The 13605-nt window shown below is 46.4% G+C and overlaps 1 protein-coding gene across 16 annotated transcripts in view; it reads right to left on the minus strand.

Moving 5' to 3' along the window:
* DENND1A (DENN domain containing 1A) overlaps positions 1-13605 on the minus strand; it is a 496373-nt gene that overhangs the window by 47186 nt on the left and 435582 nt on the right. For all 16 annotated transcript variants that reach the window (XM_082695480.1, XM_082695471.1, XM_082695477.1 and 13 more), the window contains 3 exons: positions 12496-12567; positions 11188-11244; positions 2605-2736 (listed from right to left, as the gene is read on the minus strand). In XM_082695480.1, coding sequence (XP_082551606.1) covers positions 2605-2736; positions 11188-11244; positions 12496-12567 — 261 coding nt within the window. The remainder of the gene's footprint in view (positions 1-2604; positions 2737-11187; positions 11245-12495; positions 12568-13605) is intronic.

Consider the following 13605-nt stretch of genomic DNA (forward strand, 5'->3'; position numbering starts at 1 on the left):
TGCTGGGCCCCCATGAGTGGTTCAGGCCATGTATGGATTGACACTTAAAAAGATTTTTTTGATAGGCCTTAGGAAAAAAAAAAAAAAAACTGGACTAGTACGTCAGGCCTGTGATCTTGTCAACGTCATTACTTATCATACGACTAAAGCTGGTACGGATGTCAGGTCTGAGTCTATTTAAAGAAAAACAGCAAGGAAAAGAATAGCACAGATGGTAGGAGGGTGTGGCACAAATTTCTGAAAGGGAACTCAAAAGACTGTTCTTTGAGGAGCCTAGAAGTCCCTAAAACTCATCCCTGCCAGTAGTAGGTGCTCTAGAAACACTGCTGGTTCCGGTCACGGGCTCATCAAACCGGGCGGGCGCCAGGGAAAAGCGCTGAAGGACAACCGAACAAGGGGGGGTTGGCAAAGCCAGCCGGAAAGAGTTAAAAGAAAGGGGTCTGCGGTTTCCCTGGCCCATCCCCCCTGCAGCTAATCTGTCACCTAATGAAGAAGCGGCCCGGCACAAGTGAGCTGGCTGGCAGTTCACTTACAGCAAACTGATTAAGAATGTTCAACCAACAGCAGACTGTAGACCTTTCCAGAGAAAATAAATAGAGTGTAGACTGTATGCAAATGTGTTTGTCACTTTGACAGCACGTCTCAATTAAGGCATCTCGCGGCTGTGGGTAGGCTCTGCTGGCTGCAGCTGTAAGGCAGAGCCCGCTGCATGGCTGATACTTGGGGCTTGACCTTAATCCGCATGCATGCATTAAAAAAAAAAATTCCTGCCTTCCTGTATACTTGCATAATGCTGGCAGCCACGTGAGGGAAGTGACAAACGGGGAGAAAAAGCCACTTTCATCCTCTCCAGTTTACAGACCTGTGAAGGCACAGACAGCTCTTATTTCAACAGAGTTTGGGGTGGCTTTTTTAATTGTTTATCCCTCACCCGCGTGCATGCGCGCACACACACACACACGCACGCGCACACACACACACACACATACACACACACTCTTATTCTGCATTTAGCTGGGAATGACATTAAAGCATCTCTACTTCTTGCTGAAATGGAAAGAAGGTTTTTCTCCATTTCAAATAGGGCCTCCTTTTTTGTGTTTCGAAAATGGAATGTTTAACACCATGAAATCCCTCTCCCCCGCCCCCTCTTTCTCTGTAATGGGCTTCAAACTCCAGCGAGGGGCTCTTTTCATGGGAAGGTTAGTGTGTGCAGGAATGAGGACAAAGGAAAGCAGGAAGCTGGCTCTGGAATGCCATGCTGGTTACAACTGGGGCTGTGCTTGCAGCAAACTCCGCCAGGAAACCGGGGTGCAGATTTCTCCAACAGGGCCTGAGCCCCACAGAAGGCAGCTCTTCAGGGGTGGAAACACAACATCATCCAAAAGAGAAGCATGGACCAAGGGAGTACGGCCCCGAGAATGCTCCTGTCTCTCACTACTATGCTTCAATTCTTAAAACGTCCTTTTTAAGTGTAAAATCCGAAAGAGGGACGAACCTCCCCAAGTTTAAGATGTATGAATGCATTATCTGAAAACACTAATTACAGAGAAGATTCTCATATGTCAACAAACTCACCCCTTAACCTAATAACCCAGAGCAACCATTTCATTAATTCTCTTCATTTCTAAAGAGCTCAATGCTGGTACACAGTAGGCACTTGATAAATGTCTGTTAAAAACAGGGCACTTAAAATGTATGTTTTTAGATCCTTTATGTGATGAAAAAGCAACAGTATTTAAGATAAAATCATAAAGACGACTTTAATCATGCTCCATCTAATAAATGGCTCAAGAATCAAGTGATTTAAAAATAAGGAACCCTGCAAATGCTTGTCACAGTCCCATCTTGCTGACAGCCATTTTCCACAAATGAAATAAGTATGACTTTTGCTCATCAAGAGAGTCAGTTCGAGAGAAATCGGGGGCAGTGTACAATCTTTTTCAACTAAAAACACAACCATGGCTTGGAAATAGATTTAAAAATTCAGTTTCCATACAGAATGCAATGTTTTACTTAAAGGGGAAGAAAAATCAAACAAATAGACAATTTTTCCAATGCTCGGGTCATCAGAAATAGTTGGTGAAGGAATTGGATCTCTTGAAGAGTAGCGCGGGGGTTTGCTCTGAGAAGCACGACTCCCAGTATTGATTTTCAGGAAGTACATTAATAAAGAACTCCTAATTGATTTTTTTTTAAGACTTCGCTTGTTGCCTTTTATTTGAAGGTGCAAAGAAGGGCCTGGGATGCTAAAGTGTTCTAATGAGATGCTTAGCTAACAGAGGCGCCTTCCATGGAGGGCCTTGGAGTGGGGGAGGTGGCAGCTGCATTTAATGACTTCATTCAAAAGTTGAGCTCGTTTATGACCAGAGCCATGCTGTTTCCTCAAAATTTTTGAAAAATTCCCCTTCGAACCATGTTTGTACCAAATAAACATTCAAAGATGTGCAAAGCTCCATGGAGTGGTTTTGCCAAAGAGAGTGGAAACGAAAAGCCTGTCTCCTGCAATGCTCCAGCTTCTGCTAAAACAAAACAAAACAAAACAAAACAAAACAAAACAAAACAAAACGAAAACAAGACCAGTCCAAGGGCCAGGGTACATACCTGTCCGAAGTGGACTGTGATTGGCCTCCGGTCTTCTCGGAGCTTCGCGTCCTTGGCCTCCACCAGCGGGGACGGTATGGTCTTCGGCAGCTGCTCTTCCGCAGTGGGGGCACAGCCGTTCTCGGTGATGTCCTGTAGGGAGAAGCCAGTCGGGGTTGGTGTTGGGGTCAAGGCACCTGCCGCGAGCAGGTGCCCCCCTCCGACCCCACAGCTCAGGGGCCTGCCACAGAACACTCCCTCTGGGATGTTCACAGCCTCTCCTCCTGCTGCAGATGGAGGAAGCAGAAGGGTAACTTTGGCTCTTTGACTTTTAAGGACAGGGTAAACCACAATCATACACACGAAGTTACAAAGACAACATAATAATTCATAATAGCGGAGGGGGGGATCTTTCTGTCCTACTACCTTACACAGCTATTTCCATTTTTACATATTCACTTTGTCCACGTGCAGACATTTAAAAATTACTTGCAATCACAGCTCATGCATAATTTTACATTCTATTTTTTCCTACTATATTATAAGCATCTCCACGGTGCTACAGTCATTTTAATGATAATTTTAATAGATGCATAATATCTCATTGAGTGGATATATAATGATTTAATAAATTATTCTGCTATTATTGGGTATTTAGGTTATTCCTTCCCTCCCTCCTTCCTTCCTAAACACCACAGTGATAAGCGTCAGTTTTTCTTTCTTTTGGATTCTTTCTTTTCTAGAAATCCCTAGGAATGAAATTACTAGGTCAAACGATATAAAACACTTTAAGCCTTTTTATTCACTCTACCAAATTGCTTTCCAATTTATACCAACCACTGGCAATGGATGAGTTACCAGTTTCATGGTACCTGTTAGTTAGCCTTATCATTTTAAAAATGTATTGCTAATTTAAGAGGTGCAAAATTAGACCTCATTGTTGTTTTAATTTGCGTACTTTGTTATTTGTGAGTATGGACACTTCCTCCAGGCTTGTTTACTGATGACGTTACTGTCTGTGAAAAATGAGATGTTTGTGCTCCCCGCCTTTCCTAGCCTTAGTTAGTCTCTCTGGCAGAGAATGAGGAGGCCCAAGTCTGAGTTTGGATTTTATGACTTGGAGAACATTTGGGGGACCAAAGTAATATACTGAAATTCAGAAATATACATTTAATTTTGAGCTGCTGTTGAATGAAGTCGATGTATAAAGAAAAGAAAAATCCCAATATGCAAAAGGCAGGTGATGCTTTTTTTGGTTCTTTGGGATGGGGATGGTACCCACTTATGCTGTACGGATCACACGTTTCCCCCAAGTTGTGAAAGTTGCCTAGCTGTTCGTTGGAGCAAGGCAGAGAATAAATGTACAAATAAAAACCATTTAAATAATAATCTTTTTTTTTTTTTAAAGGATTTATTTATTTTATTTGACAGAGAGAGAGAGAGAGAGGGGAGGAGGAGGCAGGCTCCCTGCTGAGCAGAAAGCCCGATGTGGGGCTTGATCCCAGGACCCTGGGATCATGGCCTGAGCCGAAGGCAGAGGCTTAACCCACTGAGCCACCCAGGCGCCCCTAAATAATAATCTTTTTTAACCAAGTAAAAATACTCCCAGTCAGAATGAGGTAATAAATAAAAATTCCAATTCTTTTCATTGCAAAAACAAAGACATATTTTGGTCAAGAAGACATTGGATTCTAGTACTCATTAAATTTTGCACACAAAAGACTTGACAATGGGTTGCTTTTAACTTAGGCAAATAAAGAGAATGGTGACAAATGGAGGACAGTGGTCCCTCCCTGGGTAATAATGCATTAAGGAAGAAATGCATGGAACATGTGTGAATCTCTGTCTCCTCGTCTGTAAAATGGGAATAGGGTAGCTGTGAGGACTAAAGGAAACAGTGATACGAGTTTGTCTAGAATATTAGGACTCAATAACGTACTAAGTACAACACTTGGTAAAAACAGAAGACCAACTAATAAGGTATAAACTTTATTATAATAAACTGCAGGGACCTTGCTACATTCAACCCCACACACCCAGCTGCCGCCTCTAGCCCTGCTTGGTAACAACACAGGGAGGTGATGATGGCCTCTTGGTTTCGCAGGGCGGGCCTTCGGTAAGTGGCCCCCAAGTCTTAGCCTGGCTGAGGCTGCGTGATGAGAGGCTGCCGACAGCCAATTAGAAATGGCTCTTTTAGAAAAGGGGCTGCCCTAAGGTGCTCGGGTCAAGTGGAACAAAGAAGGGGAGGGGCTCCATCTGTGCCAGAAAGTAACAAAGGGCAAGACGGGCATTCTGGATCCAGGTGGGGTTACTGAGCAGACAGACACAAAGGTTGAGTAAAGCTAAACAGTTAAAAAAAAAAAAAAGAAAGAAAGAAAGAAAGAAAAGAAAAAGAAAAAGAAAAAACGAAAAAGAGAGGAAAAGAATCCATTTTAGTTCAGGAAAAATACTGAGTGACTAGCTGAAAAGAAAAAAGAAAGAAATGGAGCAGTAAGGGTACATGGCGGGAAAATACTGATGGTAATAAAAACTATAAGATGTTAGCTCTTTTAAAAAATTGTATGTGGGGGTTTTGGGAAAGGTGCCTTAGTTTAAGCTTAGAAGGAAACACTGTTTTCTAGATTTGTTTTTGCCATTAACTCGTTGATCTTTTCAACCTTTTTGTACCTATTTCTTTATTTTTACAAAGGGGAGACCACCACCTGCTTGGTGAACATCAAAGCTAAGAAAAGAAAGAATTAAAGGAGATGAAACATGAGGGAGCTCGGAGCATGCTACGGTCCCGGGCACACGGAACGTCAGCTCTGCATCCCCTGCAAAATGGAAAAAGAGCACCATCTAGAAAGAGCTTCCCTGGGCTGTGTTGAGTGCCTACTACCGGCAGGCACTTTTCCAGACCCTTGACCCTCAGGATCACACTCAGTTTCCACAGCGACCACAAGGTAAACAGGATTATCGCTCTTTTATAGGTGAGGAAACAAGGCTCAAAGGGGGCAACTCACCCAAAGCTAGACAGCTAGAAAGCGGAGGAACCAAGAGCTCTGCGATTTCTGGCATTTATACCAGTATTGACCCACAACAACACATCTGTGAAGGTACTGAGTTGAGGAGGCACTCAACGGACCATCAGGTTTTCCCCTTCGGTTACACTGGCCCTCGGCCGCCACCCCTCATGCTCTCTTTGCACTTACTTCCTATCCCTAAAGACGGTCAGGTCCTTGGGGTTTGGGTTCTCTGCCCCAGAGCCTTGAATATACAGTACACGCTCTCTGATCAATCTGTGTAAATTGAGTTGAACATTTGGAAGGCAAATGTGTCCGATATACAAATGTGCTTGTGCATTGAAAAAACAGTGCCGCACATTAATTTTCTTCAGTTAGAAGATCCCAGAGTGCAAAAAGACTTCTTACAAAGTCCCGTGGCTCGCCCTGCCAATTTATTCACTTCTTCACTATTTCCTATAGCTGGGGAAGGACAACTGCTTCCTCCCAGGGACAGCAGAGTTGGGGGAGCCCTAGTCGAGAAAGAAATAGGGCCAACTCACATCCTCTGCTGTATCTTCTAGCAGGGATCTCACACACACGGTAGAGATTTTGTGATTAAAGAAACTGTGGGCTCAGAATGAGCTGAGGGTTTGGGAAAACAGGCAAAGGGTTTGGGAAAACAGGCACCCTCATACCTTTCTAGAGGGAATACAAATTGGCAATTTATAGCAAAATCCTAAAAGAGGTGCGTGCCCTTTGGCCCATTAATTACATTCCTAGAAATTTATCCTAATGAAATAATTAAGAATTCCTGCCATGTTTTACTACAAGAATATTTGGCCTAGAAAATAAACTGGACCTAAGTTAAGTATCCAAGAAAGGGACTGATGAATACATGTCCATCAGATAACATTTTCTGTAGCCACTTAAAACAATGTCGTGCAGAAGAAACATTCAGTGGTCGGGAAATGCTCAGAATACAGTAAGTGAAAATGCAGGTTATAAAACAAGATCATTTTCTTTTTGCTTGTCTGATTTGTTGAACTGTCTCCAATAAACATGCTTTTTGTTTGTAAACAGAAAAAAAAAAACCTGTCGAAATGTCATTTTGAAAATGCAAAACCAAGAAGCTGACAGGAGGGGTAAATCTGTTCCTTCCGGAAGGGTCACACAGGAGGAAGAAACTAGACAGAGCTGTGGGTCAGGGGCCACCACAGAGTAACACATCTCTTACCAGGAGCCCTGGGGCCCAACCAGTTCTCATCTCTTGGTAAAGTAAAGGGGTCAGAAACTCATTCAGTTCCTGTCCCTTTCCCTAAGAGTTTGCTGGAATCAAAAGTCATGACTGGGGGTGTCTAACCTCCACCCGCCTATGGAGGAGGCAGGGACAGCATATAGTACGTCGCTGGACTGAGTACCTCTGAGAAGTCAGAGGCAGAAACCCAGGGGAGGAAGGGGTCCGAGTGGCCTTGGGTAGGAGCTCGGGAAGGTGCTGGACCCGGAAGGAGCCGAGGCTATGACTTCATGAGGCAGAGACGTGGTGGCGTTTTCTGGGCCAGGGGTATGAGAGAGCACTGCCTGGTTAAGGAAGGACAAGTCTCTCAGAAGCTGGGGCATTCCAAGAAGTCCTCCAGGCTGAGGTGGAGGAAGGTCTGAAAAATTTTAATCAAGAGAGAGACTCAGTGCTGTGTTCTAGAAAAACTGCTCTGGTGGCCAAGTGCATGACCAAAAGGGAGGGGATCCCCTGCAAGCCATGCCCTCAGAGTGTGCACACGTGGGGGTCTGGACAGGTCGGCTGCTCTGGACGTGGGATAAGAGGAAATGAACAAGATGGAGATTCCCGGTTCCTGAGTGGCTCCTAAGTGTTGTTGCTGCTGAAAGCGATTACCTTTTCTAATCCTTCTAACAACCCAGTAAAAGTCGATCCTTTCCCTAGTTACATGAGAGAAAAACCGTTGGGAGAGGACTACTAACTTACTCAAGTTCACGGAGTTACTATCCTTTGCAACCCCCACTAAACCTGATTAGGTACCTCAGAAGCCCAAACACACACCGCTGTGCTGGGGGTTCAAAGGCCCCCGGGGGGAGGGGGCGTGAGGCAGACCCTCTCACACCTCTGACTCGGGCTGCTGGTCTCCGTTTTCAGATTCGTACACTGCCCTTCTCTCGCAGTCTACTTCACACCACAGCGAATGCAAATTAAAATATGAATATTGATATCAAAACAATATCCAGAATTGGAATATCTGTGATTGAGGCTGTAGCGTATTTTAATGTGCAGGAGACAGGGAACTGACAGTTGTGGGGTAAGGTGTGAAAACATCTGTTCTACGAGAGTCTATCTAGATCTCCCTGCCCCACTCATGCTTACTCCCTTCAATACACTAGGAAACATGTGTCCAGAGACTCAAGGCTACGTTGACCTAACTGTGAATTTGCTCCTCTCCGTCACAAACTTTCACATCGACAAGCTCGACTTGGCTTTCTGGGAGCAAAGATTTAGGAACTTTCAAAAGGGCCGTGAAATGGGTCCATGTGACTCAGTCCAATACCGGAGGAAGAGAAGTTCATCTTCCAGGGGTTTCCCAATGGACGTAAACATGATGCCCTTAGGTGAGTATCTTAATGTTCCCTGCAGGCGAGAAGGAGCAAGTGTGCGGCCATCGTCTTTCAGACAGACCACTGTGATGCCAGCCCTGCACGGCATGGGCAGAGGCGGCAAGTCGGTTTGACAGCTGGGAGCCCAGGCACGTGGCATCCTCCCACACGCCAGGTCCGGCGGGGAGACGCCCCGTCCTCCCTTTAGAAAGCGGCAGCTGGGTAGCATCTTGGCCGCTTCTTCTTCCTAATTTTGAGCAAGTCAGACTTCAAAGGAGGCCAAGCTACAGAAGAACTTGACCACCTTGCTGCATTTATCCAGAGAAATATGCTATCCATCCTTCTTTTTTTGTTGTTGGGCTGAAGCAGAGCCGGTACGGAATAAAGCCACACTATAGTATCTATTAACAATTATTTGCCAATGGTCACACGGATACCCTGAAAGCTCCTCTCTCAGATGCTTTGAAAATCTGCAGCACAAATGAACAAGGGATGGAAAAGGGGCCCTGCTCAGTCATATTAGAGATGGACCCTCCACACACCGTGGTGACCTCTCCGCAGGTCGGCCCCACATTTTCTATTTGCAATTCAAACCCAAGGCGAGAGCGCAGAGGGCAAGACTGGGTTCTTGATTATATCTGCGAGGTCACCATCACTATGCGGAGGTAGAGGAGGCCAGGTGGCAACCCAGTACATTTGAAAATTGGATCTTTGTTGGGAACTGCCTCGATTTCATAGCAGAAACCAAACTTGAGATGTCTGTATTAGACACATCTGGGGAGCCACACGGATATGTTGCCATGCGAAGGGGAGGGGGCAGAGGGGAGGGGAACAAAAAAACCAAGGAAATATTTTCTACTGCAGTGAGAGAGGTCAGATGGAGCCAAATCCTAAATTAGCTCAAGAAAGGGAGCAGGAGAGCACGGCTGAAGACCAAGTCCTGTCTGCACTGAACAATGCTAGAGTTTCAATTACAAAATCGCTCTTCCAAGAACAACTGCAAAATATCAAGTCTGTAGAAATCTGTAAGACCGAAGGGGGGAAAAGTGAAAATTGAAAAAGGTGCACTAATAGATCTGTCAACAGTCCGATGGTGACAAGCCACATTTCTATAAAATGCCTTCACCATTCGTGTCACCTGAAATGTACTGACACTTTCTATAGAACGTTACCTCCTGAAGCTATTCTTGAAAAGACTGGCAGGGGGAAGAGGAGAAGGGGAGGGGGAGAAAAACCTGCTTCAGATACTATCAAGGAAAGGAAGGGGAGGTGGCGTGGAAAGAGGGTGATCTAGATTGTTTAAGCGAACCTTTGAACGACAACATCAAAAAATGGGGGCTTCGCTGGTTATCTGCAGAAATGTTACGTATCAGAAAGAGGGGATTTTCGTCAGGCCCAAGGCTCCCACGTACTGGGAGGGAGGTGATGGCGTGCAGAGAGCAGATCCAACCAATGGAAAGCACCTGTCCGCGGCCTGAGGGGGGACCCCTTCCTCGACTTAGTTCAAGGACTGTTCTAACACCAGCTGAGCCTACGATCAGGTCGTCAAGGAGGCTTGAAAGTTTGGTGTGAGAACTACCCCCTCCCTGCCACTCTATATTTTATCCAACTCACTTCCATGAGACTGGGATAGGAGATTTAAAAAACAAAAATAAAAACAAAAAACTATGGATCAGCCTTAATATCCAAGGGAAGAATTCCACCTGCCCACCGCTGGCAGGGCACAACCGACCACCGTGAGGGTCTACCTGGATGTCCAGGACAGGATTTTTATTTGGGGACTGGAATCTCAGCTGTTAAAAACTTATTCTCAGCTGAAGCTCGGAATTTAAATGCTTAGTCGGAACAAATTATTTTGCAATTAAAAGAAAGGAATCAATTCCTTGGACCGTTTCAAGTTAATTAGAGGTCCGTTCTGACTTCATAAAATTAAAACTGCTTTCAATTTTTTAAAAAAACTGCCGAGACAGACAAAGGCCCTTGTTAGAGTTGCACATCTGGGGGGTGGGGGATAATGAAGTACGTGCTCCCAACCATCTTTTGGAAAGCAAACACTTGTTTCTGGAGGGCTGTATGAAAGTCTGCCATGGTAAGGGCGTGGACACTGGAAATGGAGGGGTCTGGAACCCGATCCAGGCTTTACAGGCCCCAGCAGTGTGACCTTAGGCAAGTTTCTTCACCTCTGCACCACAGCCTAGGCTCTCTACACAGGAAATGGGAATCATAACTGCCCAGGGTCGTTCTACGGCTTCAGTGTGACAGCTCGCGGCCTGGTCCATTCTCAGTAGGTGGTTATCGAAGGGTGGCAATTGTGATAAGGACGACATCCGTTATCATATAAAAATTCCCTCTGCTGTGTTAACCTCCTTGTACTCGGCTAGACAATCAGGCAGGGGGCTCCTGGCCAGCACGGAGCCTGTAGGATTCCGTACCATTTTACTGATGGTCCAAGAAGACAAATCAGAGTCCTTGCCCTGTTGCCCAAGAGTCTCAGACCAGAGCCGCTGGGTTCCTCTTGGTCAGGCCAGCACTGTGAGGACAGCCTGCAGCGTCCTCCTGAAACCCACCCCTTTGTGTGTCCCGTGTTTGTGTGGCGGTCACATGCACGCCCAGACCATGGAGGTCATTTCCCTGGAGATGCTTCTTGGTTTTGGTGACCAGCCGTCCCAGGGCAGAGGTCAGCGGTGGGAAGCAGACTGGCCCGGAAGGGGAGGCCGAGCCGATTCCCAGAGAGCCCTGTGAGCCCCAGGCCCGGAGGGGTGGGCAGGGGGCAGACCGACGGTGCTTAACTCTGAACTTGCTTGCCTTTGTGGGTTTAAGCCAGGCTTAATGTTATTTGAAGACAGTTTTTTTGTCTGTGAATATTTATAACAGTGTGAAAACTCCCGGACAGCTGGTAATGCATTTTGAAGTGTGCTAACAACACTGTGTCAAACAGCCCTCTATTGATCACATCATACTTTTTTGTGGCCACGCATTTCATACACGGTGCTTATACATTTTGAATAAGAACTTCAAGTACCTTTTGCTTCAAGCGGTTTTTCACCTCTTTTATTCCCATTTTTGCATGATCTTTTGCCTGCATGAAAAATTAATTTAAGTTAAGATTCCCTCTCTGTTTCCAGCAGGGACTATGCTTGATTTCAATCCGTCGTGAATCACCTTCTCTGATTACTAGAAAAAAGAAGGAAAAAAATGGGATCATCAAGTCGAAAAACATAATGGCTAAAAAAACAAATACAATGTTAAAAGGTTAAAAAAAAAAAAACGTTAAAGAGGCGACAGAGATTTTATTTGCTGCATTTTGATGGCACTGAGTTTTTTTTTTCCCCTCCCTCCTTCCAAAGGCCTTCTTCTGCTCTCTATAATTATTTATCTTAGCAGCCTGGTGACAGCTCCCAGCAAGTGTAGATGGAACAGCAGCTTTAAGAATCTGAATATCTATTACATTTCACCAGGCCAGGGCCTCAGGACCAATTTTCTGCCTGGGCTGACTGGCCTGAGCAGACACATCGCTGGGTTCCCCAGTGCCATTTCTTTCAATCTCATTTCGGCACACACCCTGGCTTTTATTTTCTGTCATTTTAGACCTGTGTGGTTCTGTTGGCAGCCACCCGCCTGGTTAAAATAACTATAGTTTAAGCACAGAAAGGACTAACAAAATTAAAAATGGAAATAAAACAAAACCACCCCATGAAGTGGCTCACAGTCAAATTAGCAAGCAAGAGAAACCATGAGAAAAAAAAAATACTTGAGGCTTGTAAGGGATGGAACATCAGAGCGGGAGCTGACGTGTTCTCCTATTTTCTCTCTGCTGTGGGCATGAGTCTCACAAACAATGCACATCCTACAGGGCAGTGGTGAGAGAGACGAGGAAGGAATTGGGGACAATGGTCAGGGAGTGTGTCCCACCATGAACGCTCTTCACTAACCGGCAAAGGAGCGGCTTCGTTCAGATGGGACGGTGGGGATCCCCATAGGAAAGGTTTTGCCAGAATGCTCGGCCGGCCACACCTGCGGGTCTCAGGGACACACGCACGGAGCAGCCAGCATCCGCACCCCCTGGTCTACCCTCTACTAAAAGCTAAAACCAGTGGCTTCCCATTTCTTGATTGCAGCAACTGGGAGTGGAAACCGTTTAACATGAAAAATGTCACTGACCTGGTCACCAGATAATCAACACTACGTAATTCTAAGAGCCTTGGAAGCTCTGGGAAACCGCACAGCAGCCCCTGAATCCTTTCTGCGGTACAGGGTCAGGTAGGCTGAAGAGCTTCCTCAGGCCGAGGGACCCGTCTGTCGGGGTCCTGGGACCGAGACCAGTACTCACAAATTTATAGACCGTCTTCATGGCCGGGTTCGCTTTCGTTTTCACGGTATTCAGAATTGCTCCGCTTCCTTTCTGTAATAGAAACGTCAATTAGCGACCGGGACTCAAGACAGAGTGGGCCAACACCAACAAAAAACCTCTTCTCTCTGAACAAGTTAAGCAACATTCCAAGAGCGTGTAATTTAATTAGAGAAACAGGCCTGGATGGTAACCGGTGCCGGGCAATTAGTTATGGCGGCGGCAGAAGCGCTATGGGTGGGGACCGGGAGAGCCAGAGCCGGGAGCGCACGCGGGTGGCGGTAACTGGCCGCAGGGGGACGCAGTGTTGCACTTGGCACCTGTCCGCTGGCTGGAAGAAAAGCTCTTCACAGGCTCTCTGAGGCCAGGTTTCCCCACAGTAATCTACGGCTTCTGAAGAAGTTCTAGTTGGTTTGGCTACAGCCTTCCTTTCCTCACCTGGGTTTTCTGTGTTGTGATTTTTAATCACCCTGGTAGGCTGCCTTCCTTAACTTCGACATCTTGAGGGAAGGAAAGAATGAGTAGCCATCGACGTGAATCATGGCTTTCGTACAAATCCAACACACCAATTTCTCGGATCAGTTTCTTTGGGAGAACAGAGGAGAAGGGGAGGGAGGCTGGCCTTCCCGGGACACAAAGGAGGCAACGAACGGACATGAAGGGTGCACAGGCTCTCGATAATTCATTGAGGGCTCGCTGCGGAGACACCCTGTGTTAGCCTCGGAGGGTACTGAGTCACAGGGAGGCTGGCCTTTACCCTCGAGGGCCTCCGGTCTGGGAGGAGGGGACACCCCAGGGCAAACAGCTGCAGCCGAAGGTCGGGCCAGCTGCCCTGACTGTGTGCCAAGGGGCGTGGACACAGCTCCCACTTCGCATGGTCAGAAAAGGCATTAGAGGACGAAACATCTGGCCTGGTCTGTGAAGGACAAAGAGTTCATGTGGGGGACAGGAAGGGTAAGGACATTCTAGGGAGAGAGGGCTGCGCAGGAAACAGGTGCAGATGCTGGAACCCCCTGGTGTTCCCGGCTGGTGGTCGGTATCATGGGGAGGACGGCATGTGGGGCCAGCTCTCGAGGGGCCGGGCTATGGAGT

Source organism: Mustela nivalis (genome assembly GCF_964662115.1).
Source record: "Mustela nivalis genome assembly, chromosome: 13".
Lineage (NCBI taxonomy): Eukaryota > Metazoa > Chordata > Mammalia > Carnivora > Mustelidae > Mustela > Mustela nivalis.